Raw genomic sequence first — 25,638 nt, forward strand, 5'->3', positions numbered from 1 at the left:
AGTAGATACGAAGAAAGCCATCAAAATTTAAAATGTATGTTCAAAAAACATCAAAAAAGAAAACAAAAGCAAAACAAACAAACAAACAACACTTTGCTCATAACTGAAGCACTCCAAAGAGGTCAGACTGTTAATTTTAATTTTCTGTGATATGTTTATGTCAAATATTAATGTGATTTAAAAGAAATTTCAAAATTATAAATTCATATGTCCATATGATTCAACATAATATACTTGAGAACCAACTCAGAATACTGAATAGACAACAGAGAAAGCATTTATCTAATCTTTTCTCTAGGAGTTGTAATAATAATAAGCAAATGGTAAATGATACATTGGAAATATTACAATTTTGTAGCATATAATGAACTAATGGAGTCAACTGTTCATCACAAATGGGCTGCTCAGAAAATTTTGAAAACTTTGTTAAGCATGTATTCCCTTTCTGAAACAGTTTTAAAAAAACAAAGGGAAAAATGCTATTAACCTGAATTAAATATATAAATCTAAATATTTACTATTGGAGATTTATATATATTGAATAATTTTTATTACATAATATGTTATTACTTTGTGTAATTATATATTAAATATACGTGCTATTATCTAATGTTATGATTTGGATATGAAGGGTCCCATTAAATTCATATAAAAGAAAATAAAGGAATGTTCAGAGGTTAAATGATTAGATGATGATAGCTGGAAAGTCATCAGTGGATTAATACATTTGATGGATGAATAATTTGAATATAATACTGAATGGTCACTGCAGGCTGGTAGGATTGGAGTGGAGGAAGTATATCACAGGGGTCATGCCCTTGAGGACTTTATCTTGTTTCCTCAGATGCTCTCCTGCCCCTTCTCTTTCTCCTTTCTCTCTTGCTCTTTCTTCTCCTCCTCCTCTGTCTTGGCTTCCCTGAGGTGAGAAGTTCTACTCCACCATGGCTGTTTCACCATGACATTCTGCCTCACTGGGGCCCAGAGCAATGAAGTTTGCTGACCATGAACTGAACTTCTAAAACCATGAACCCCAAATCACATTCCTCCTTTAAGTTAGTGTTGTCAGGTATATGAACCACAGCAAAGAAAAACTAACACATCTGATATTATATTTTCGTTGTCGAAATATTTGAGAAGCATGAAGAACGTGAAAGAGAATAATATGTGTAATCCACTACCTAGAATGTCATATAAACAAAGGTCAGTCATTTTGTGGTTATTTCCTATTAAAATATTGAAGTGATGATAAATAAAGGTAAAGCCAAGATGAGTAGAAAGATGAGGAAATTTGACAAAGCAATTAAATATTGCAGTCTACAATGAGGATGAAGTTAGTTAAAGTATGTAATAACATTTTGTTAATTATGAAAAAAATATGTACTTCATAATAGTTATTTTTAAACTGACCATTATAGAATAACCTTTAGTTTATAGGGGACCAACATCTAACAAAGACAAAATATTAACAATCAAAAAGGACTATGTAGAAGTTTTTTATATTTAAAAAATATGATTAAATATTTAGATTTAGAATTCAGGTTTTGTAACAAAGTATGCTTCATAGTTATTTTTATTGCTCATAAAACATTACGTACTAATAAAATATTAAGTAATCACAATTAATGGAAATACATAGTTTGTCTAAGACAGCATTGTAGATTCTCTATGGAAAAAATTACCATTCTCAAGGGAGATCCACAATAGAGAAGAGTTAGGAGGCTTCTGAGAAACTGAAGGATGGCTAACAAAAATCCCTCAAGGTTGATAAGATAGCAGAGATGTGGCCTGGCCTTTGTCTTGTTCCCAGGATATTAAACCTTTGGAAAACAAACCAAGTAGAGTTAAACTATTTGAGATAAAATGTATACTCAGTTGGAAGCAGGATTGTGATTTAATAATGTATACTCATAATACTCAATTTTATCATATGTTTCTCTGTTCTTTCTTTAAATATTACTTTTTTAAACTTCTAGATCAAATTAGTGGAGGAGAACATAGTGTATTGTCACATTTTCCAAAAGTTTTTGACATTACATCTTTATTTCCTAAAATACGTCCCTTCCTTCATCATAAAATAGAGAAAATATAAAATCAAATTTGATTAGTGTGAACATTGCTAGTGTCTGACAAAAAAAGCAATGATTTTACATTCTGTCCTTCACAGCAGAAATTTGAACATCTACAATATGGAAAAGACAGCTGTCAGGACTTAGCAGACTAAATCCACAGAATAGCATACCTCTCCTGTGTTTGAAGAGCTAGGGACTAACTGAATGGTTTAAGGTGAATTGAAGATGTTTTCCTGTACACTTCTAGACATCCTTGTGGATGAGTGAATCAGTGGAATGAATGGCTCATGTGAGACAAAATGACAAATGAAGACTTTTCCATAAAACTTATCAGATAAGGAAGGATGATGTTCAAATGGAAAATATACTGTGCTATAATCCAAGTGACAGAGCTGCTAAAATAAGGCAAGTACTTTTGAAATTATGCTTCAAAACAAAGTGAAAAATAAATAACATGTTCTTTTAAGCTCAAAAATAAAAAAAGTTTGTATACTGTGTGCCTGCATGTATGCACACACACACACACACACTTCTAACAAATCATTAAAGACATCAAACTTTATAGATTTTGAGAGAATTATAATATAAATCAGTAAGTGAACATATTCCCTGGTTACTACATTGAATAGTCATATTATTACAAATAATATTATTACAAATATGCATTAAAATATAACGAAAAGAAGATAATCAAAATTGTTACAGATTGTGGAACATGTTTTAGACTTATATCACTAAGGACTGTACTGATCATATTAAATTATATCTTTCTTCTCTATTTAATTCTATTTTACCCCTAATAGCTTTAAAAGAGGAAAAAGGAGAAACTAAGAGACAGGAACAAAAAGTAAAAGAGAGAGATGAACCACACAGAGATCACAGAATGTGCTTCTAGGCCTTTCTAATTATCCTGAGCTTCAGATTGGAATTTTTATCTTTTTATTTATCACTTACATATTAAATGTCACTGGGAATCTGACTATCATCACTCTAATCTTCGTGGAAACCCCTCTACAGACTACCATGCATTTCTTCCTCCAGAACTTCTTTTTCTTAGAGATCTCATTTACAACTCTGTCTATCCCTAGGTTTCTAAGTGCTATTATCACCCAGGATAAGACCATTTCCTATAACAATTGTGCAGCACAACTTTTTTTCTTTATCTTCATGGGAGTGACAGAATTTTATATTCTCACTGCCATGTCCTATGACCGCTATGTTGCCATCTGCAAGCCCCTTCATTACACAACCATTATGAGCAGGAAACTCTGCACCCTGCTTGTGCTGTGTGCCTGGCTGGGTGGGTTTTTGGCCATCCCCGCCCCACCCCCCACCATGCTTCTGCTCCAGCTGGATTACTGTGCTTCCAATGTCATTGATCATGCATATGATTATTTTCCCCTCTTACAACTGTCTTGCTCAGATACATGGCTCCTAGAAATCATTGGTTTCTACTTTGCTCTGGTTATTTGCTGTTCACTTTGGCATTAGTGGTTTTATCTTACATGTACATTATCAGGACAATTTTGAGAATTCCCTCTGCCAGTCAGAGATGAAAGGTTTTCTCCACCTGTTCCTCTCACATGATTGTCATTTCTATTTCTTATGGAAGCTGTATATTCATGTATGCTAATCCATCTGCCAAAGAAAAGGCATCACTGACTAAAGGGGTAGCTATTCTCAACACCTCTGTTGCCTCCAAGCTGAACCCTTTCATCTACATCCTGAGGAACCAGCAAGAAAAGCAAGCCTTCAAGGATGTGCTCCACAGGGCAGGGTATTCTACAAATAAATGAAAAAAAATTGTCAAAAATAAGGGACACTGTAAGAAACAACTTAGTAAAATCTCAAAATTCATAAATATCTTTATTAAGTATCCTTGTTCTCTAATGGTTTCTTTATATGCCACATTATATTTGATTGGAGATTTCCCCTGTCCATTTCTTCTACTCCCACACCCAAGTATATCCAACATATTGTTTACTGAGTATTTAAAAATATGCTGAAATTTTCCCCTACATAATTTTCTTGAAATGGTATGTATTTATATAAAACATAATCTATGATATGGTAAAGAGTTTTAATTCTGTGTATATCACTCCATAAAAGGCACATGTGTCACTATGTTGTACTTCAGATGTATAACTTTAAATTTTGCATAATTTCTCCCATGTTTTCAAGGTGAATATTGATAATGTCATAATGTTTTTAGATTCTACATGGTCTATGTCTTGGTTCATTAAATTCTGTCCCTATAGGTAATATGTTCTATTACATTATATCTTAAGTATAGGGCTCTAAATTTTGTGAAATTGAAGGGCATTACTTTCATTTTATCTGTAAATTGAGTCCCTCATTAAATGCACAAGATAAATTTAGGATTCACTATAATTATATTAATCATATGAACATCAACTCAATAATTAAAATTTTGTCTTGAGTTATCAGTTAATAGTTAGACCATAGGAGAATTTCAACTTCAAATGTTACTCTTTAAAAAAATTTTTTATCCAAGTAATATTGATTAGAAAACTTTATGACTAAACACTTTATTTCTGAATTTGTGGACTACTGTAATTTTCAAAGTAAAACATAAAAATGGTTTTAATTATTTATAAAAAACCCATTACATGAATTCTAATACATTCCAAAGAATTCTTAGTCTTTATATCTCAACAGTCTGCTAAAATCCGGAAATTAAAGGATTCCAATACAAGAAATTAAAATGGTAATGCCTCACTGAGAAATTAAATCTTTAGGAATTTTTGTGATTTAAAGATGAATGCATGACTTTGAAGTATTCCAATAGCTTTTTGAATTAAATATTTCCAAGGAACTTTCACATATGTATTACATTTATTTATTCAAAAATGTGTCCACTAAGGAAATGATTCAGTGATTGAAAAATTTTGTACTTGCTCTCATGCAAATCTAAGCAAAATAGAAAAAAATGAGTAAATAGGTGATCACAACGTAATTTTGTAAGTGTTGTATCTCTATGAAGGATATATTGTACATATTTTAATTTTTTTAGTAGTAGATGGACAAAATACCGTTATTTTACTTATATATTTTTATGTGGTGCTGAGGATTGAACCCAGTGCCTCACAAACGCAAGGCAAATGCTCCACCATTGAGCTACAATCCCAGACTTTATATTGTACATATTTACAGACATATTGAGATATAAATACTACCAGGTTTGCTCACAACATTAACAATTTACATAATTTTACCCATAAGCTGGCATCCTGGGTTGTAATCCTGTGGCCTTTTAATCTTGGGCTGCCAAGAGTAGCTTAAAACTGGAATGAAATTCTGTGGCCATTGAGCCTGGTCCAGTGCTCTGGAAAACATAAGCCCACAACTGCCGTGGTCTTTCAGTGAAGAGATTTGTTCAGAACCCAAGCTCCCTACAGTTGGCTGGCGGCTTTGAGAACCATAACATGAGTAAATCTCAAAGGATTTGTGGTTTATCTTGTGCCAGGGTGAGTCTAGAACTTCAGTCCATGAGTACAATCTTAAGTCATTAGCCAAGTCAGTAGTCTATCTAGTGCTGTGTATACTGTGGTGGATCTGGAATTGAAGTTTAAGGCTAATTCCTATGTTTATTTACCTCTCCTTTCCCCAAGTAGATGGTCTCTCTCCACACTGTACTGCCTGGTGTTGGGGAGAGGTGACAAAAATAATATAAAATCATCCATCCTACACTTCTTGATGTGTCAACTTTTATTCTTATACTACAACCAGGTTCTGTTGATGTTTCACTTGGTTTCCTTAGCTGTTGTGAAACTAATTTCATGTGAATATATTTGTACAAATTAAAGAGTAATGATGGATCGAGAGTCCAATTGCACCATTTTGCTATGCCATTCAGAAAATTCCACTCCTCTTTCAAAGAAGTGCAGGACCAGTAGCTGAACTATGTTTCACTGACTTAAAACCTAGTCACTAATCATCCCCAGAACACATTGTGGATAAGTGGCATATTATTAAAAAGTAAGTGTGCTATTAGATTTTGGATAGATGTGTAACATGAAAGATCAGTCAAAATTAAAAGTTAAATATTAGGAGGTCAGGAGAAAAACTATAGATGTAACAGAAACTAAAAATTAAGAAATAAAGATAGGAAATGAAAATGAGCAAGTGGTTGTGGAAGAAGAGAGGCAGGCCATTCATTGTTTTAAATTTTGAGAAAATATTTTAAAGAAGCATACATAATGCTATGCTTTGTCTGATAGAGATTCATCTTATTTTTCCTATAAAAATATCAATAATGTTACACTGCTGACAAATACACAAATGAGGGGGATTAGATGCTTAACTGACTTCTGAACTTTTTTTCCTTAACCCTAACCCTAACCCTTTATATGAATATGAGTTTTCTCATAAGTTTTTGTTCTGTTTAGAAAAAATGAGATAAGGAAAATATTTAGTCAATGCCTGATAATCAATAAACTAGTCATTTACTCATCTTTTCCTAGCTTTTCCTAGCTTCTCTCTTCTATCCCACTTTCAAATACTGTCATATTCCAATCCATCAGCGATTGCACTTCTGAAATTTAATATCACATGCTTTGTATACTTGTGATATTCATGTTATATATGAAAAAACAAGAAATTGCTAATTGGAAAATGTGTGTTACATACATACTTATGTATGATATGTGAGTGTTAATACTTTTCTAGTCATAAAACTTATATCTCTCAGTGTAGAACAATTTTAAATACATAAGTTTAAGTATTTAATACCAGATTTCTAACCATTTATTTTCTTGGTTCACAACTATTCCTGCAGTAAGAGGTTGTCATATGTATAACATAAGCAACAGTTCAATGAAAGTATATGATACAGTGAAAGGAAGTAAATGTAACTTTTAGCAAATATTGCTATGACGTTAGCTATGGGTAGAAGAAGGCTCTCCCTAAATGTACATGATGATAGAGGGATAACTCTCATCAGAAATCCTTAACACTGGCCATTTCAGAAGACACTTAAGTCAGACTAGAAACTCAAGTAGCATTTTCTAACATATCCCTGTGTTATTATGAGGAAGATCTGACGAGGTTGCCAAGATTCAAGGAATGCAAATATGCTAACATTCCTAAAGACAGATCCAGAATTCCTCAAAGAAAAAAGCATGAGTTCAAATAACCATAGGAGAAGCAAATTCTAAATCAAACTTTTATACACCTGATACCATATGTTTTTTATATACTTACCTTTTTAACATCAATACAGGTACGTCTTATCAACATTTTTAAAAAAAATTTTGTTGTCAATCAACTTTATTTTATTTATTTATATGTGGTGCTGAGAATTGAATTGAGTGCCTCACACATGCTAGGAAAGCACTCTACCACTGAGCCACAATCCTAGCCCTGGTCTTTTTCATTAATATTGATAAGACAGTTGAGGCTGGGGTTGTGAGTTCGATTCTTAGCACCACATATAAATAAATAAAATAAAGTTCCATTGACAACTAAAAATAAAATTTAAAAAAGAACAATGTCAATGATTCATTTATATCTTTTAGTGATAACCATCCTCAGCAATCTTTGTTTACTTAATGAATTCCAAACGTTATAAAAGACAGATAAAATAAGCCATCTCCACTTGTATAACATACATACATAGAAATAGTTCTTCTTTTATATTGTTCAAATCAGCATTTGCCAGAAAATGTAAAATCATCAAGAAAGACCAGAAAGTTAGCTTGTTGTTATTCAATTATTTAGTTTTTAATATTACGAGGTTTCTAAATCTGCAATTGTATGTGCAAACTGTATTTTGGAAAGTACAAATGAAATGGAATATGTATTATATTAAAGAATAACAAACTTACTTATTATTTATTACTGGAAATACATCAATGGGGTCCCAAGACAAGAACACAGCAATAGGCCTGTTTTTTATTTATTTATTTTTCCTTATGCTTCAATGTTATGCTGTGATAGAAATGGGTTCCTCTATCTGAAAGTGGGCATTCTCTATCTGAAAGAATATCTTCTTCCCAGTAAATTTTATTTTGATCATCTACTTGTTCATTTGATACAGCAATATTGAGAAAATAACTGAACCATGTATTTTATGAATGAAAATTTTTCTAGGCAATGATTTGTTTTGGGAAAAGAAGTTTCCCTTTCTTGTCCTTTTGGTCTTTTTACTAGAAAAGTAAATGAGGCAAAGAGGGTAATTATATTAGCCAAACCTTAAAATAGGAAATTTAGGAGAGAATATCAACATATTTTCCAAATACACATGTAGTTTCTAAAGTAGATGATTATTACAGTGACAGATTGTTAAACCTGTGAAAGTTGCCTAAAATACATGGCTTTAGTTTCCCAAAATATAACATCTGAAATAAGCCTAAATAAAATTTGAAGACTTTTGAAACTCTTCTTTCAATTGTGCTGTATTTTAGACTAGCTTTATAAGATTGAGGAAAGAAAAAAAAAACATCAATCACAATACTTTCATGAGTTTTATAAATTAAACATTTTTGTAAATAATTATAAATTTAATTTTAAAGAAATACTGGAAGAAATAGCTTTTATTTAAATATTGTAACCATAAGCTTTTACCTATGGCCTGTAACAATATGTTTTCAATGAATAGAGATCAATATTTAACTTCCGCTAATACAAGTTATTTGGATGTGAGATACAATGGAAATGGGAGGGAGTTACTGGTGAACACAAGGTTTTATTTAACATAAAACTCATTTTTATGAATCTTTTTAAAGCATTATGCCCTATCTTCAATCTCATGCTAATATTTTTACATTATAAGGAATCATATATTTTTATGTTCTAAAAAGGAGAAAAAAAGGATTGACAATGAAAAACTACACTGTACCCACAGAATTCATTCTACTAGGGCTAACAGGTGACCCAGAGTTCCAGGTTGTGATTTTTCTCTTTTTAATTATTACATATATATTGAATGTCACTGGAAATATGACAATCATCACTCTCACATTGGTGGACTCCCATCTACAGACTCCTATGTATTTCTTCCTCAGGAACTTCTCTGTATTAGAAATCACCTTTACAACTGTCTGTATCCCTAGATTCCTGGGCACAATTATTTCTAAGGAAAAAACAATTTCATATAATAATTGCACAGCTCAGTTGTTTTTCTCCGTCTTCTTGAGTATAACTGAATTTTACCTTCTAATGACCATGTCCTATGATCGCTATGTAGCCATCTGCATTCTACCACCATCATGAACAAGAGAATCTGCATATTGCTTGTCTTTTGTGCTTCACTGGCAAGATTCTTAAACATCTTCCCACCAGTCATTCTTTTTCTCCAGTTAGATTACTGTGGCTCCAGTGTCATTGATCACTTTGCTTATAACCATTTCCCCCTATTGCAATTATCCTGTTCAGACACATGGCTCCTAGAAGTGATTGAATTTTACTCTGCAGTAGTGATTCTACTTTTCACTTTGGCATTAATAATTCTATCCTACATTTTCATCACGAGGACACTATTGAAATTCCCGTCTGCCAGTCAGAGAACAAAGGCATTTTCTACATGCTCCTCTCACATGATTGTCATTTCCATCTCTTATGGAAGTTGCATATTTATTTATCTTAATCCCTTTGCAAAAGAAAGAACATCATTGACCAAAGGAATTGCTATTCTCAATACTTCTGTTGCTCCCATGATGAATTCATTTATAGACACTCTGAGGAATCAGCAAGTAAAGCAAGCCTTTAAGGACACCATCCAAAAAGTGATGATTCTCTCTGGTAAAATAAAGTATTAGTAATTTTAGAAAAAGTAAATTTCTTACAATTGTTTTCTATTATATATAACCTCCCCAAACTTTCCTTCATTTATGGTTGTTAGGGTTTTTTTTTTTTTTAATTTCCCCATGTCCTTGTAAAATTTCCCCCCATATGGTTCTTAATAAATTTGATAAAGCTAAATATTATTTCAGAATTTTCTTATATTTCAAAATATTTTTTCAGATGTATTTGGGCAAAGGAGAAAAACTGGATTAATGACTATAATTCTAAATAGAAGTAGTTTGCATTGGAACAGATAAAGGGCATTTAGTTTGATGGAAAGTGGTCAAGATAAATGGGGACTTCAGAAATTTTCATTCTTACCTGGTAATAAAAACAAATTTTAATGCTAAAAGTAATTATGACAATAATGAGGAGAAGTAGTAAGAGGAAGAGAGCAGAAGATGAAATAAATTTTTTCAGTATTATTATATGGTAGACAAATTCTTTTTTTTTTTAATAATTCATACTTCTTTATTCACAAGGAGGAAAAAACAATTGATGTAACAATGCATTTGCAATCATCAATGAGGAAGCAGATGAACCATGTTAAACTATGGAAAACCCTATCATAGACTTTTATAAGAATTAAATCTAAGGAAAATATCCTTATGCCACAGTCTGGCTGGGCACAATTCAGGAGCCACTTGTCAAAAGAAACGAACTTTATTTTTAGAACACACACACCAAACCACAGAGCTCCTCAGGAAAAACCTTTAGAGCCCAACTGCCACCACCAGCTTCCCACAAGCCTCTCAACCTCCCCCACTCCTCCTGCTCTTGAGGCTGATTGGCTGGGTCGAGTGGGCAGAGCCAAAAAAAGCCCCCCAATGAGCAGCTCCATGGTCTGAAAGGGCGGGGAAACAGCCCAATAAGCATCACGGCAGAGGAGCCAATCAGTTGGCAGCTAGAAGTTTGCTGGGGCCGCTGTGAGCCAATAATCAGCTGGCAGCTGGAAGTTTGCTGGGGCCCCTTTGGCTGTGGCTCTCAACATGCTTATACTTTTAACCTAGATTTATAAAGCTAGTTTAAAGATGTCTATGCAAGCTACTCTTGCTGAAGGTGTCTTTTTTTTTTTAATACATATTTTTTTTTTTTTTGAGAGAGAGAGAGAGAGAGAGAGAGAGAGAGAATTTTTTTATATTTATTTTTTAGTTTTCGTCGGACACAACATCTTTGTTTGTATGTGGTGCTGAGGATCTGGGCTGCACGCATGCCAGGCAAGCGTGCTACTGCTTGAGCCACATTCCCAGCCCTGAAAGTGTCTTTCAATGACAGGTTTTAATTTTGATGAACCCTAATTCTGGATCTTTTATGGTTAATAGTTTTCATGACCTGAGAAACATTTGGCTGCTCCAAAGTCACAAAGATATTCACTGACATTTTCTGGAAAAGAAGTTTAATATTTTTTAGCTATTGCATTTATATCTGTGATTTAACTCAAATTTATTTTTGTAAGGTAGGAGCTCATAATCATTTTCTTCCAAGTGGATATTCAGCTCCACTATCCGGCCTCCATTTGTTGAAGATTCTCCTTCCCTGTTTGATTGCTTTGACACTTTTGTTAAAAATCAAGTGATTAGATTAAAAAAAATGAATGATTTTAGGTCCTGACTTCTATTCCACTGATTTATCTCATTACTGCTACTACTTTCTATAATAATCCTGCCATTGTTTTACAAAATTTAAACATCAATAAAAGAAAATACAAAAATTAAACTTAATTGAATGAATGAGATGAAAATGAGCCTAAGAACATCCTTAGGAAATGATTTTTTAAGATTGTTTCACAGTTTTAAAACTCTCCATAATTATTACCAATCAAGAGCAAAATATATTTATCCACAAATAAATTAAAAAGTACATATTTTTAGTACCTTCAGCTGAAATTTTAGATGAAAACTACTTTATCAAATTTTCTACTCAATTTTACAAGTCTCCTCACATTAGTTATATCATTTAATAATATCACAATTAGTAAGCTTTAAAAAAATCATAAAAACATCATGTGTTGAAGCTGGATTATAAGTACACAATCTCCCTAATAAAATAAATGATGTTAAATTTATTTTACAATAAATAATAAAATGTTAAAAAGTCACAAATCAATTTTAAAAAGTGTACTTGGTAAAGAAAATAGTATATTATTTCCTTTACAAAAAAAAATCTTTATAAAATTTCCTTTAGCATTTATCTTGGAAAAAAATTATAAGCTTGAAAACAGTTCAGTAGTATTTCATAAAATAAAATCCAAAATAACCCCCTTCCCCCCAAAAAAAAATCCTTTGTGAGCAAATTGTACATTATGTGGCTCTTAGAAACTGATCTATACTAATTTTGTTCATATTGGTGTAGAAGGACTCTCTATAATCACTACCATCATTTCTTAAAACACACAAGCCTCAAATTTTCCATAAAAACACACCCGAACAGCTTGAAAAGTTTGCCAAATTGAGAGTAACACCAAAACTCTTTAAGCATTACAATTTGTTCTTAACTTAAAATTTTGTTTTGAGGCATATTATTCAGATCTTCCTACAATAATTCTATAATATGTTTTAAAAAATAACCCAAACACTAAGAAAATAAAAGGAGACACAGAGACAAGATTCAGAGACAGGAAAAGAAGTGGCAAAATGGCAGAGAGGCCAAGCTGTCACAGCTTTATTTATATCAACAGGTTACTTTAGGTCATTGGCAACATTAGTACATACTTTTCATTGTGTCATTAGGCAGGTTATACAGTTAGCAACATTATGCAGTTTATTTCTCAGTTACATATTAAGTTGTAATGTGCAATGTTAGAAGTTTTGTGTAGCTCTCAAGAAAATCCATTCTATAAAGTTACTGTTATGAGGACAGGTTTAGGCTCAGTAAAACATTGTGGTTGTCTAACAAGAGAGTTCCTTTATTCCCAGGAGCTGTGTGCCTGAGATCAAGGGCAAGGCTGATAAGACTCTAGTGGCATTGCCAGGGCATCTAGACATAGCACATGTATTAATTATCTTGTGCAGGGCTTTCTAAGGGTGGGAAACAGAGCCAGTTGCCCAGCAGGAGTTTGCTCACCAGAAGAATACTTCCCTGTATATTCCCATGGTCAGATTCCCTACAAAATACTTGAAGAAAGTTTGCTAAAATAAAATTACAATGCATAACCATATTTTTTCTACTGAAAGCAATGGAGATTACTAGAAACTGCAGTCATGCTCTTTTCAAATGACCTCCATTAAAATCAAATAAGTGGTATAAGAGAAAAAAATTCAGTTTTAAGAGCCTCAAAACATACAAAAGATGGAAATATTGATTTTTTTTTATTAATGATAAGAATTGAAGATCTGACATTTAAAAATCAAAAGTATTTTTGCTAAAAAAAAGATGAGTTAGAACAATTACAGGTAAAAAATATCATTTGTGCATTTTTTACTTTCATTAGTGTAGTTCTATATTCAGAATACCAACAACAGTTCTCAGATCCAATGGCTAAAAGAATGGAATCTGGGCAAGCACTCTCAATAACACTTATATTTAATACTCACTGTATACATATGATTCAAGTAAGGAAAACGTTTATTAATCATGCATTAAAGACAAGGCAGACTGGTACTATTGCCAAACATGCACTGAGTCAAATAGGATGTTGCTCAAAGTTCCTCATACTTTGTGTTTCCGTGAAAATAAGTGTAAAAGCAGAAATTTGTGCACATCCCAAAGTATTCTCTTCATTTGCTTTCCTGAGCTTTCTCTGCATTCTATTTTTCTTTTGCCTTTTCTATAAGAGGTTTTAACTGCTGGTGTTCTGCTAAAGTCTTGTACAATTCCGTTATGCAAGGCAGATAATTATTCTTTCTTCTGCTTTTTCAATCTTATATCTTTTTAAATTTTGTACTGGGGCTGGGGATGTGGCTCAAGCGGTAGCGCGCTTGCCTGGCATGCGTGCGGCCCGGGTTCGATCCTCAGCACCACATACAAACAAAGATGTTGTGTCCGTTGAAAACTAAAAAAAATAAATATTAAAATTCTCTCTCTCTCTCTCTCAAAAAAAAAAAAATTGTACTTCTTTTTCAATAATCATCTGATTTTTGTCAACTTCTGATTGAATAGCATTTAACATATCACTATCCTGATCTGTTCCATAGGTTCCTCTGCAAGTTCTCTTTGTACCTCTGCTACCTTCTGCTGATGCATCATTTTTCTGTCAGACACATGACCATTAAGTTAAATACAATTTCATCTTCACTGTACTTTTGTGTTCTTTTTTCTCTGACTGGCGGTATTGCGCTGATCCGATCATCTTGATTGTATGCAACTAAATCAATTGGTTCTTCTCTTAGTCCATCCAATTCATACAGTCTTCCATTAACAGGAACATAACTAAAAAATGAAAAGCATCTTCTTCTTTGGCTGATGTCTTTGCATCAAATTCAAACGTTTACTGTCTGAAAAAACTGTGATGTATCTGTCGAATCACATCCGAATTGCTGAAGGCCAAATCCTTCATAACTGCATCAAAACTTTGTGAAAATTCTTTAAACTCTGATAATGTCTCTCCTAAATGGACATGTTGATGGGTACGGTTCAATACACACTTACAATGGCTTGAGTTTCACATGCATTTTTAATTACTGGCTTTGCGAAATATATTGTGTCTAGTCTGAACTCCTTAACACAGTGCATCCTGGTTTTTCTGGCTGCCACTTGAGGAGAAAAATTAAGCCATGAATTGGTTTTAATTTTTCAAAATTCTCAGGTTCTAAACTCCATATTTCTTCTACTTGGGCCCCTTGGCAACCGAATCCTTGAATGAGCTCGGTAAAGACCCAAGAGAGACTTTCCATGAGGCACCACTCCTGGGGCTTGCAGGGCTCAGTGGCCTTCTCCTCTGCCCCCAGAACCAGCTGCAGTGGGTCACAGATCTCAGCAAACCCGCAGCGGAACACTAATTCTTGAAACAGTTGCCATTACCTACGAATCTAGAGTGTAGTTTTTGATATAAAGTTTTTCAATAAAACCTAGGGGCTCATTTAATTCTTTCAACAATTTTCTGAGGCATATATAATTAATATTTTTCATTACTCCAAGGTATTTTTCTTTAGGTATATTAAATAATTCCAAAATTATATACATATGAGAGAACATAAAATGTAAAACTTAACAAGAAAAATAAAATCAATTAGATTAAATCATGTTATAAGCAGGTACAAAATACCAGAATGAATCCCATCATTCTGTATAATTAATATGCAGTAATAAAAATATTGCACATGAAAAAAATGACTGGGATTATGATAAATGGGTGAGAGTTTAACAAATTTCTGGAGAACTGAAATTGAGAGTCTAGAAATGACTTTAGAGTTTATAATAGTAAGGGTAAGAAATGACATCTCTTGTGATAATATTCTACTTACTTCATTTTTGTACTAAGCAAATCATATGCATGATTTATTTTATAAATTCCCTTAGAAAATAAGTAGTGCTATTTGTAATTTATAGTGAATGAACAAAGTGAAGAGGATGTTGAGAATTCAATATTTCAGAGATTATACCTTGGAATTACAGGATAAGTCTACTTCTCTAATATCACAAACAGGATTCATAAATTTCCAATACTGACATTCACTTGGGATGTTGTATTAAAAGTTTCTGAGAAGTACCAGAATTGTTAGAGAAATTTCCATTACTTCTATCATTATTATACAGGTTATCATTAATTATCTTACAACAGGTTTGGTGGATATTGTGAGCAAAAAGGCTGATTCTGCATGAAATGTTCTAAAATTTTTATGGGGAGAAATCGTCCAGGCAATGTTATCATTGATGATGATAGAAGGTTGGATTTTCACCTGTTTACCCTACCAGAGTTATGATCAATTCTGTAATAATTGCTAAATGTGAGCACGTTTTTGTGCTAAGTCTATGATAAATCTCTTCATTTGCTGTCCCTTTAGTTTTTATTCTTATCGTATTATATTTTGTGTTCTAAAATATCACATAATTTCTTTATTAAAATATTTTCCAGATATTATCTCACATTATTTAACATGCATGAATTGTACAGTTTTCCTGATTGCTTTGTGCATGGACTTAAATCAGAAAGTAAACCCCAGTGTTTCCTGCATTTAAAATGAGAATCTGATATTTATTAAGATGAGGCTTAAAAATTTCCTAGAAACATGTCACTATCTTTCCAAGTGCTTAATAAAGTGTCATTATTAACATTATCTTAAACAACATAGCATACAACCATTTACATACAATTTTCTCAAAAATCATTCACTTGTATGAAGCCCAGTAGTGTTAATAGGACAACTGTCCTTGCATGGTACCAAATGTGGTTCCCTTAATCACAATTACAACATCTCAGCTTAGTCATTTATAAATTAGAGATTATAAAAAATGTATTTATTATATTTATATAATACTTTTATATTAACTTTTATTATATATAAATTTATTTTTATATGTATAATAATATATTTTATTCAATTTAATTATGTGAATTACATTTCTTTTTATTTATTTATTTTTATTTATATATAACAGTTTAACACATTACAATTCTTATTACATATATAGACCTCAATTTTTCATATCTCTGGTTGTATACATAGTATACTCATACAAGTACTACAGATAATAATGATCATCACATACCACCATCGTTAATTACCCCATATCCCTTCCCTTCCCCTCCAAATACTCTGCCCTATCTAGAGTTTGTCTATTCCTCCCATGCTTCCTCTCCCTATCCCACTATAAATCAGCTTCCTTATATCAAAGAAAAAATTGGCATTTGGTTTTTGGGGATTGGCTAACTTCACTTAGCATTATCTTATCTAACTCCATCCATTGACCTGGAAATGACATTATTTTTTTCTCTTTTATTGCCAAGTAATATTCCATTGTGTGTATATGCCACATTTTTTTTATCCATTCATCTATGGAAGAGCATTTATGTTGGTTTCACAATTTATCTATTATGAATTGTGCTGCTGTAAACATTGATGTATCTGTATCCCTGTAGTATGCTGTTTTTAAGCCATTTGAATATAGACCGAGGAGTGGGGTAGATGGGTTCAAGTGTGGCTCCATTCCCAATTTTCTAAGAAATCTCCATACTGCTTTCCATATTGGCTGCAGTCCCACCAGCAATGTATGCATGTGTCTTTTTCCCACATCCTCACCAACACTTATTGTGGTTTGTCTTCATAATAGCTGCCATTTTTACTGGAGTGAGATGAAATCTTAGTTTTGATTTGCATTTCTCTAATTGCTAGCTATGATGAGCATTTTTTCATATATTTGTTGACTGATTATATACCATCTTCTGAGAACTGTCTCTTCAGGTCCTTGGCCTATTTATTCTTTGGGTTATTTGTTGTTTTGCTGCTTAGCTTTCTGAGTTCTTTATATACTCTACTGATTAGTGCTCTATCTGATGTGTCAGGGGTAAATATTTGCTCCCAAGATGTAGGCTCTCTATTCACCTCACAGATTGTTTCTTTTGCTAAGAAGCTTTTTTAGTTTGAATCCACCACTCTTATTGATTCTTGATTTTAATTCTTATGCCAAAGGAGTTTATTAAGGAAGTTGGGGCCTAAACCCACATGATGGAGATTAGGTCCTACTTTTTCTTCTATTAGACTCAGGGTCTTTGGTTTTATTCCTAAGTCCTTGATACATTTTGAGATAATTTTTTGACATGGTGAGAGATCAGGGTTTCATTTCATTTTTTTTTTTTTTGCATATGGATTTCCAATTTTCCCAGCTCCATTTTTTGAAGAGGCTATTTTTGCTCCAAAGCATTTTTTGACACCTTTGTCTAATATAAGATAATTGTAATTTTGTGGGTTAGTCTCTGTGTCCTCTATTCTGTACTATTGGTCTACCAGTCTGTTTTGGAGCCAATACCATGCTGTTTTTGTTACTATTGCTCTATAGTATAGTTTAAGATCTGGTGTAGTGATGCTTCACTCTTTCTGCTAAGGATTGCTTTAGCTATATTGGGTCTTTTATTTTTTCAGATGAATTTCAAGACTGTTTTTTCTATTTCTATGAGAAATATCATTGAGATAATGATTGGAATTACATTAAATCTGTATAATGTTTTTGATGGTATGGTCATTTTGATAATACTAATTCTGCTTTTCCAAGAGCAAGTTAGATCTTTCCATCTTCTAAGGTCTTCTTTGACTTCTTTCTTTAGTGTTCTATAATTTTCATTATATAAATTTTTCACCTCTTTCATTAAGTTGATTCCCAAGTTTTTTGTTTGTTTAGTTTTTTTTAGGCAACTGAGAATGGGGTACTTTTTCTCATTTCCCTTTCAGAGGATTTGTCACCGATATACAGAAATGCCTTTGATTTGTGGGTATTGATTTTATATCCTGCTACTTTGCTGAATTCATTTACTAGTTTTAGAAGTTTTTTGGTGGAACTTTTAGATTCTTCTAGTGTTGGGGATGCAAATCAAGTCAAGATGGCACCTGGCCCTTTGCCAGGAGGAGTGGTTTGTGAAGTAATGCCAGCAAGTCATTAAGATGATGAGGATTCCTTAATGACTGACTGCTGTATCTAGAATATGTTAATTAAGTTAAGCTGTGTGTAATTAGTTGGGTATATGTACCTCTGCTGTCCTGCAGAGAAGTGGCTCCTGCTATCTCAGGTGCCTGCTATTTTGAGATCTCGCTCAGCTCCTGCTGAGTTCACTCGAAATAAAGTAGTTCCAGCTTCAACCTTCAAGTTGCTTGTCACCTCTCAGTTATTTAGCCCAGCCGGACTATGGCATTCTAGGTATAGAATCATGTCGTCAGCAAATTTAGTGCCTTTTTTTTTTTTCTATGTGTATCCATTTAATTTCTTTAGTCTGTCTAATTTCCCTGGCTGGTATTTCAAAAATATGTTACATACAAGTTGTAAAAGAGAGCATCTCTGTCTTATTCCAATTTTTAGAGGGAATGCTTTCAATTTTTCTACATTTAGAATGATGTTGTCCTGGGGAATTTCATTCCACTTATGATGTTGAGATATGTTCCTGTTATCCCTAAATTTTCTAGGGTTTGAACATGATGGGGTACTGTATTTTGTCCAATGCTTTTTCTGCATCTATTGTGATGATCATATGATTCTTATCTTTAAGTCTATTGATGTGATAAATTACATTTATTGATTTCTGTATGTTGAACCAACCTTGCTTCCCTGGAATGAATCCCACTTAATCATGGTGCACAATTTTTTTGATATGTCTTTGTATTCATTTTGCCAGGATTTTATTCAGAATTTTTGCATCTATGTGCATTAGAGATATTGGTCTGAAGTTTAGTTTCTTTGATGTGTCTTTGCCTGGTTTGGTAATCAGAGTGATATTGGCCTCATAGAATGAGTTTGGCAGTGCTGCCTCTTTTTCTATTTCCTGAAATAAATTGAAGAGTATTGGTATTAGTTCTTCTTTAAAGGTTTTCCAGAACTTGGCTGTGTATCCATCTGTCCTGGGCTTTTCTTGGTTGGTAGATTTTTGATGGCATCTTCTATTTCATTGCTTGAAATTTATCTGTTTAAATTCTGGATATCATTGTGTTTCAATTTGGGAAAATTATATGACTCTAGAAATTTGTCAATGCCTTTGATATTTTCTATTTTATTGAAGTACAAGTTTTCAAAATAATTTCTAATTATGTTCTGTATTTCTGTAGTTTCTGTTGTGATATTTACTTTTTTATCATGTATCTTAGTAATTTGAGTTTTCTCTCTCCTTCTCTAAGAATCTGTCAATTTATTTATTTTTGCAAAGAACCAACTTTTTGTTTTGTCAATTTTTTCAATTGTTTTTTTTTTTCAATTTTGTTGGTCTCAGCTCTAATTTTAATTATTTCCTGTGTTCTAATGCCTTTGGTGTTGATTTGTTCTTCCTTTTATAGGGCTTTGAGATGTGATGTTAACTCATTTATTTTGACTTTTTCTTCTTTTAAGGAATGAACTCCATGCAATGAACTTTCCTCTTAGAACTGCTTTCATAGTGTCCCAGATATTTTGATATGTTGTATCTGTGTTCTCATTCACCTCTAATTTTTGTAATCTCCTCTTTGATGTCTTTTGCAACATATTGTTCATTCAATAGCATTTTATTTAGTCTCCAGGTGTTGGAATAGCTTCTGTTTCTTATTTTATAATTGATTTCTAATTTCATTCCATTATGATCTGATAGAATGCAGGGTAGTATCTCTACCTTTTTATATTAGCTAAGAGTTGCTCTACTGCGTAATATACGGTCTATTTTAGAGATGGATCCATGTGATGCTGAGCAGAAAATGTATTCTCTCACTGAAGAATGAAATATTCTATATATGTCAGGTAAGTCTAAATTATTATTTTTATTATTGAGTTCTATAGTTTCTTTGTTCAGCTTTTGTTTGGAAGATCTATCTACTGATGAAAGAGATGTGTTAAAGACACCCAAAATTATTATGTTGTTTTTAATTTGACTCTTGAACTTGAGAAAAGTTTGATGAATGTAGATCCTCCATTGTTTGGGGCATACATATTTACAATTAGACTTGTAATTGTTAAGTCTTGTTGGTATATGGTTCCCTTGAGCAATTTGTAGTGTCCTTCCTTATCCTTTTTGATTGACTTTAGTTTGAAGACTTTTTTATTTGATATGAGGCTGGAAACCCCTGCTTGCTTTCACAGTCCATGTGAGTGGTATGATTTTTCCCATTGCTTCACCTTCAGTCTGTGGATGTCTTTTCTTATGAGATGAGTCTCTTGGAGGCAGCATATTGTTGGGTCTTTTTTGGGGGGGCGGGTCAAATCTGCTAGTCTTGTCTTTTGATTGGTGAGTTTAGGCATTAATGTTCAGGTTTATTATTGAGACATGATTTGTATTCCCAGCCATTTTTGTTTATTTTTGTTATTTAATATGACTTGGTTTCTTCTATGATTAGATTTTCCTTTAGTGTAATACCTACTTCTACTGATTTTCATTGTTCTTTATTTCCTCTTCATGAAATATTTTGCTGAGGATGTTCTGTAGTACAGACTTTCTAGTTGTAAGTTCTTTTAACTTTTGTTTATCAGGGAAGGTTTTTATTTAATCATCAAAGGTAAAGATTAGTTTTGCAGGATATAAGATTCTTGGTCAGCTTCCATTTTATTTCAGAGCTTGGTATTTGTTGTTCCATGATCTCCTGGCTTTGAGGGTCTGGTTGAAAAATCTGCTGAGATACAAATTGGTCTCCTCCTATGTGTGATCTAATTCCTCTCTCTTGCAGCTGTTAATATTCTATCCTTATTCTATATGCTAGGCATTTTCATTATAATGTGCCTTGGTGTAGATCTGTTGTAATTCTATACATTTTGTGCCCTGTAAGCCTCTTGTATTTGGTTTTCCAATTTGTTCTTCATGCTTGGGAAATTTTCTGATATTATCTCATTGAAGAGATTGTTTATTCCTTTGGTTTAAAACTCTGTGACTTGTCTATTCCAATAACTCTTAGATTTGGCCTTTTGATGCTGTCCCATAATTCTTGGATGTTCTGTTCATGTTTTTCTTACTATCTTCACTATGTGATCCACTTTATTTTCCAGATTATATACTTTGTCTTCATTATCTGATATTCTTTCTTTCACATGATCTAGTCTGTTGGTTATGCTTTCTATTGAATTTTTTATTTGGTTTACTGTATCCTTCATTTCAAGAATTTCTGATTGTTTTTTTCCAGATTCTTTATCTCTCTCTTAAAGTAATCTTTTGCTACCTGTATTTGTTATCTTATCTCTTTGTTGGAGTGATCAATTTTTGCTCATTTAGATCATTCTTTAATTCACAGATTATTTGAATTATGAACCTCTGAACTCCTTCTCTGACATTTCATCAAATTCACTGTCCATGGGTTCTGTTATTATAGTGTCCTGGTTTGTTTGGGACACTTTCCTCCCTTGTTTTTTCATGCTGTCTATGTGTCTTCCTTTCTTGCACTGTGGATCTGAGATATTACAGTTTCTTCTCTATATTCTTATAGTACCCATGCAGATTGTCTGTACCTCACCTTGATGTTGGGCTTCCAGACCCTGCTGGTGTCTCTCAATATATGTTACTGCATCTAAAATTGGTGGTGGCAATAGCAGAGGTAACTCGAGATAGTAGTTAAGGTGCCCCAAGATGGAAGCAATGTCTTACAGAGATAGGACTTAAAGGGTGGGCCTCACACTCTCTTTGGGTTCCCTGCTCTGAGATGCAGCTGCTTCTAGGCCCTTTCTGCTGTCAAAAGTTAGGAGTTACTGTGTGGGGAAGGTTATGGCAATTACTGCAGTGTCCCAAGTTGGAAGTGAGTTAGGCTTAGGCTCCCAGGTGTAGGGGGGAAACTCAGACCTACTCTGGACCTGGGTTCTGCACAAGTCAGTGTGGGTGGATGTGGGCTGGGTCTGGCCTCCCGCGGTAGTCTGCTGATCAGAAGAGGTGACCCTGTGCTGGAGACTGGTCTCAGGTGGGTGTCTGTCCCCCAGTGGAGGGGATGGACCTGAGCCTATTGTGAGCCTGGGTCCCACTAGGGTGTGGGAAGATCTGGGCTGGGCCTGGGCTCCTGCAGTAGTCTGATGGTTGAAAGGGGACAATTCTGTGCCAGAGGCTGGGTTCCTGTGGGTCAATATCGTTCTCATTATACTGAAAATTTTTCAGAGAACTTGAAGAAATATTTTTTAATTAAAAATAATTTTCTAAAATAGCCTTGTGATTAACTTATGGGAATACTTATGGGGAAAAGATATACTTAGTATATTGAACTCATTAAAACTAATATGACATGATTTTAATCCAGGTCTCAGTCACACAGTATTTTCTAAGGAATTTTTACCCATAGATTCTGATCTCTTAGAAACATTTTTACTGGGGAATTTTTTTATGACTATATTGATTGCTATCATATCTTTCATTATATTTTTTGAATTATTTAGTATTTAAGTAAGGAAAAGCATGAATTAGCAAAACATAATCTGATTTTGAGTTTGTGATTTAAAAGGCATTTTCCATATTGTGAAATAAATGGGTCAATAAGAAATATTAAAGAGTGTCTGTTTGGGCAGCACATATACTAAAATTGGAATGATACAGAGAATGTTGTCATGGCCCCTGTGCTAGGATGACACACAAATCTATGAAGAATTCAATTAAAAATATTTCAAAAATTCAGGGAGAATAATGGGCTTTTAAATTTTACTCAAAAGTAGGTTGCCACAAAATTTAAATACTTTTTAAATAATACAGAATCTTTAAATCTATTTCTCTTTGTTTATCAAATACTTGCTGTGATAATAACCAGAAAGATTTTCTTTTCAATAAAATCCAGAGAGAATTCTCAAAGGGTGCATGCAACCAGAGATTGAAAAAAAAAAACTATTTATTTTCACTATTATTAGACTCTTTGTTTATATCTGAGGCTTCTGCAGTCCTCATGGACAATAGCCCAAGAGCCTGCACATAATTGACTTTATGATCATTCCTCTCTCAGTGGACTCCATCAGAGATGAGCAAAACCTCTATGATGAAATACTCTGTATAAAGGTTTTACGGAATAAAAATAACTAAAGCCATCAAAGACAACCTCTATTCTGGCAGAGAATCATGGAACCTGGATGACACAAGATTGCAAAGGTCATTAAATATCCATGGTTATTCCATTTTCCTCATTTTAAGATGCATAAGTATACCAGAATTTAAAAAAAAATTGGATTTTTTACTTAAGTTTACCTGCCCTGACTACAGAGTGAGATCCCTTTAACTTAATAGAATCAGCCTTGTTAGAAATACATCTCTTGCAGTGGAAGAACTGAATTGTTTGCCAGTTTATTGACCCACTTCAAAAAGAGAGCCAAGAGATTTTTAAATTTTTAAATTAATCGAATACTAATGAAAATGAATACTTCATAAAGAGAAAATAAAATACATTTATTTAGGAAATTCATTCATTTATGTTTGAAAATGCTTTACATAAATTAGCTTTACTAACTTTAAAGTTTGTTTGATGCAACAAATTTTAACGTGCTAATAAATCATGTTTTTTTTTATACTTCAAAGATTGCTGCATGAACAAGGAAACTAGGTAGATCAAAGTAGAACAAGGTAAAAATATTTTTTAAATTGTTTGTTACTAACATGTAATTATTCAAATACTGACATTGTTATAAAATAATGTCTACAGACAACATGGTATGATTATATATAATATTCCTATATTAGAATATATGTAATACTGCTATGTTAGATAGAGATAATTATTTAGCTGTAAACTATGACCAAAATTAAGGAAGTACAAAAATAAAATTATTAAAATCTGCTTCTTCCTAAAATGCCTTATACATTTTGATTTAAATACAAAGACCAATGTGCTTGATGGAATTACAGTTTCAGCAGCCTAGGGATATCGAATGCAAACTCTTGCTTGTTGATATGAAAATGCTTTCATGTGCAGTATTTTACCTGTAAATATTTTATTTCTACACTTAAAATACTAGAATCAAAAAAAGAGTTTGTTTTGCCTTATGCCTCTCCTTAGGTTTCTGGCATGGTTGACCAGGGAAGAAACAACCACACAGAAGTTAGTGACTTTATTCTCGTAGGCTTTGAGGTCAGCCGAGAACTCCATCTTCTCCTCTTCCTGATATTTCTGCTTGTATATGTCATGATCCTTCTAGGGAATATTGGGATGATGGCCATTATCACGACTGACCCCAGGCTGAACACACCAATGTATTTCTTCCTAGGCAACCTCTCTTTTGTTGATCTCTTCTATTCATCTGTTATTGCACCCAAGGCCATGAGCAACTTCTGGTCTGAAAGCAAGTCCATTTCCTTTGCAGGCTGTGTGGCCCAGGTCTTTCTGTTTGCACTATTCATTGTGACAGAGGGATTTCTCCTGGCAGCCATGGCTTATGATCGCTTCATTGCCATCTGCAACCCACTCCTCTATTCTGTTGAGATGTCAGCACGTCTTTGCACTCAGTTGGTGGCTGGCTCCTATTTTTTTGGCTGTGTAAGCTCAGTTCTTCAAACTAGCGCAACATTCAATTTATCCTTTTGTGCTTCTCGGGCCATTGACCACTTTTACTGTGATAGTCGCCCACTTCAGAGATTATCTTGTTCTGACCCCTTTGTCCACAAAATGGTATCTTTTACCTTATCCACCATCATTATTTTGCCAACCATCATAGTCATTATTGTTTCTTACATGTATATTGTGTCCACAGTTCTAAAGATTCGCTCCACTGAGGGCCGCAAGAAAGCCTTCTCCACTTGCAGCTCCCACCTGGGAGTCGTGAGTGTGCTGTATGGGGCTGTCTTCTTCATGTACCTCACCCCTGACAGGTTTCCTGAACTGAGCAAAGTGGCCTCCTTATGTTACTCCCTAGTCACACCTATGTTGAACCCTTTGATTTACTCCCTAAGAAACAAAGATGTCAAAGAGGCTCTTAAAAAACTTCTAGAAAAGAAAAATGGTATCCTATGATTATTATTTCTCTTCCAACAGTTGTATTGTGGCATTTATTTCATAACTCTTGTGACCACTAATGATATTGTTCTTAATATGAAAAAAGTACTGTTAGTACAATTTTCCAGGTGATGTTTCCTTGCCCAAGTTTCCTTTTTCCCCTTCTTAGACATCATTAATCCTGAAAGTCCCAGATATGAGAGATGTTCTGGAGATTAGGGAATTATTTTCATGATAAACCCTCGCACTGATCCCTAATTACATTTTATTTCACAGAATCAATGTGTATG

General features: G+C 33.3%; 2 protein-coding genes, 1 non-coding gene and 2 pseudogenes across 3 annotated transcripts; 4 read left to right on the top strand and 1 right to left on the bottom strand.

The window, feature by feature from the left end:
• The first annotated feature begins 2,929 nt into the window (after positions 1–2,929).
• LOC107139852 lies at positions 2,930–3,865 on the top strand (annotated as a pseudogene).
• Positions 3,866–8,909: 5,044 nt separating this feature from the next.
• On the top strand, positions 8,910–9,847 carry LOC107139770 (olfactory receptor 6C3-like). The gene is given in 2 exon segments (XM_015482639.1): positions 8,910–9,282; positions 9,285–9,847. Coding segments are annotated over 2 exon segments (936 nt in total).
• Positions 9,848–13,578: 3,731 nt separating this feature from the next.
• On the bottom strand, positions 13,579–14,498 carry LOC107139771 (annotated as a pseudogene).
• An 8,434-nt stretch (positions 14,499–22,932) lies between these two features.
• LOC125618211 lies at positions 22,933–23,042 on the top strand. The gene has a single exon (XR_007349469.1). It is a non-coding gene; the product is annotated as a U6 spliceosomal RNA (small nuclear RNA).
• Positions 23,043–24,394: 1,352 nt separating this feature from the next.
• LOC107139853 (olfactory receptor 9K2-like) lies at positions 24,395–25,366 on the top strand. The gene has a single exon (XM_015482692.1). It carries the CDS (start codon positions 24,425–24,427, stop codon positions 25,364–25,366), a length of 942 nt encoding a protein of 313 aa, XP_015338178.1. The 5' UTR covers positions 24,395–24,424.
• The last annotated feature ends 272 nt before the right edge of the window (positions 25,367–25,638 follow it).

The sequence above is a fragment of the Marmota marmota genome, unplaced genomic scaffold (genome assembly GCF_001458135.2).
Source record: "Marmota marmota marmota unplaced genomic scaffold, marMar, whole genome shotgun sequence".
Lineage (NCBI taxonomy): Eukaryota > Metazoa > Chordata > Mammalia > Rodentia > Sciuridae > Marmota > Marmota marmota.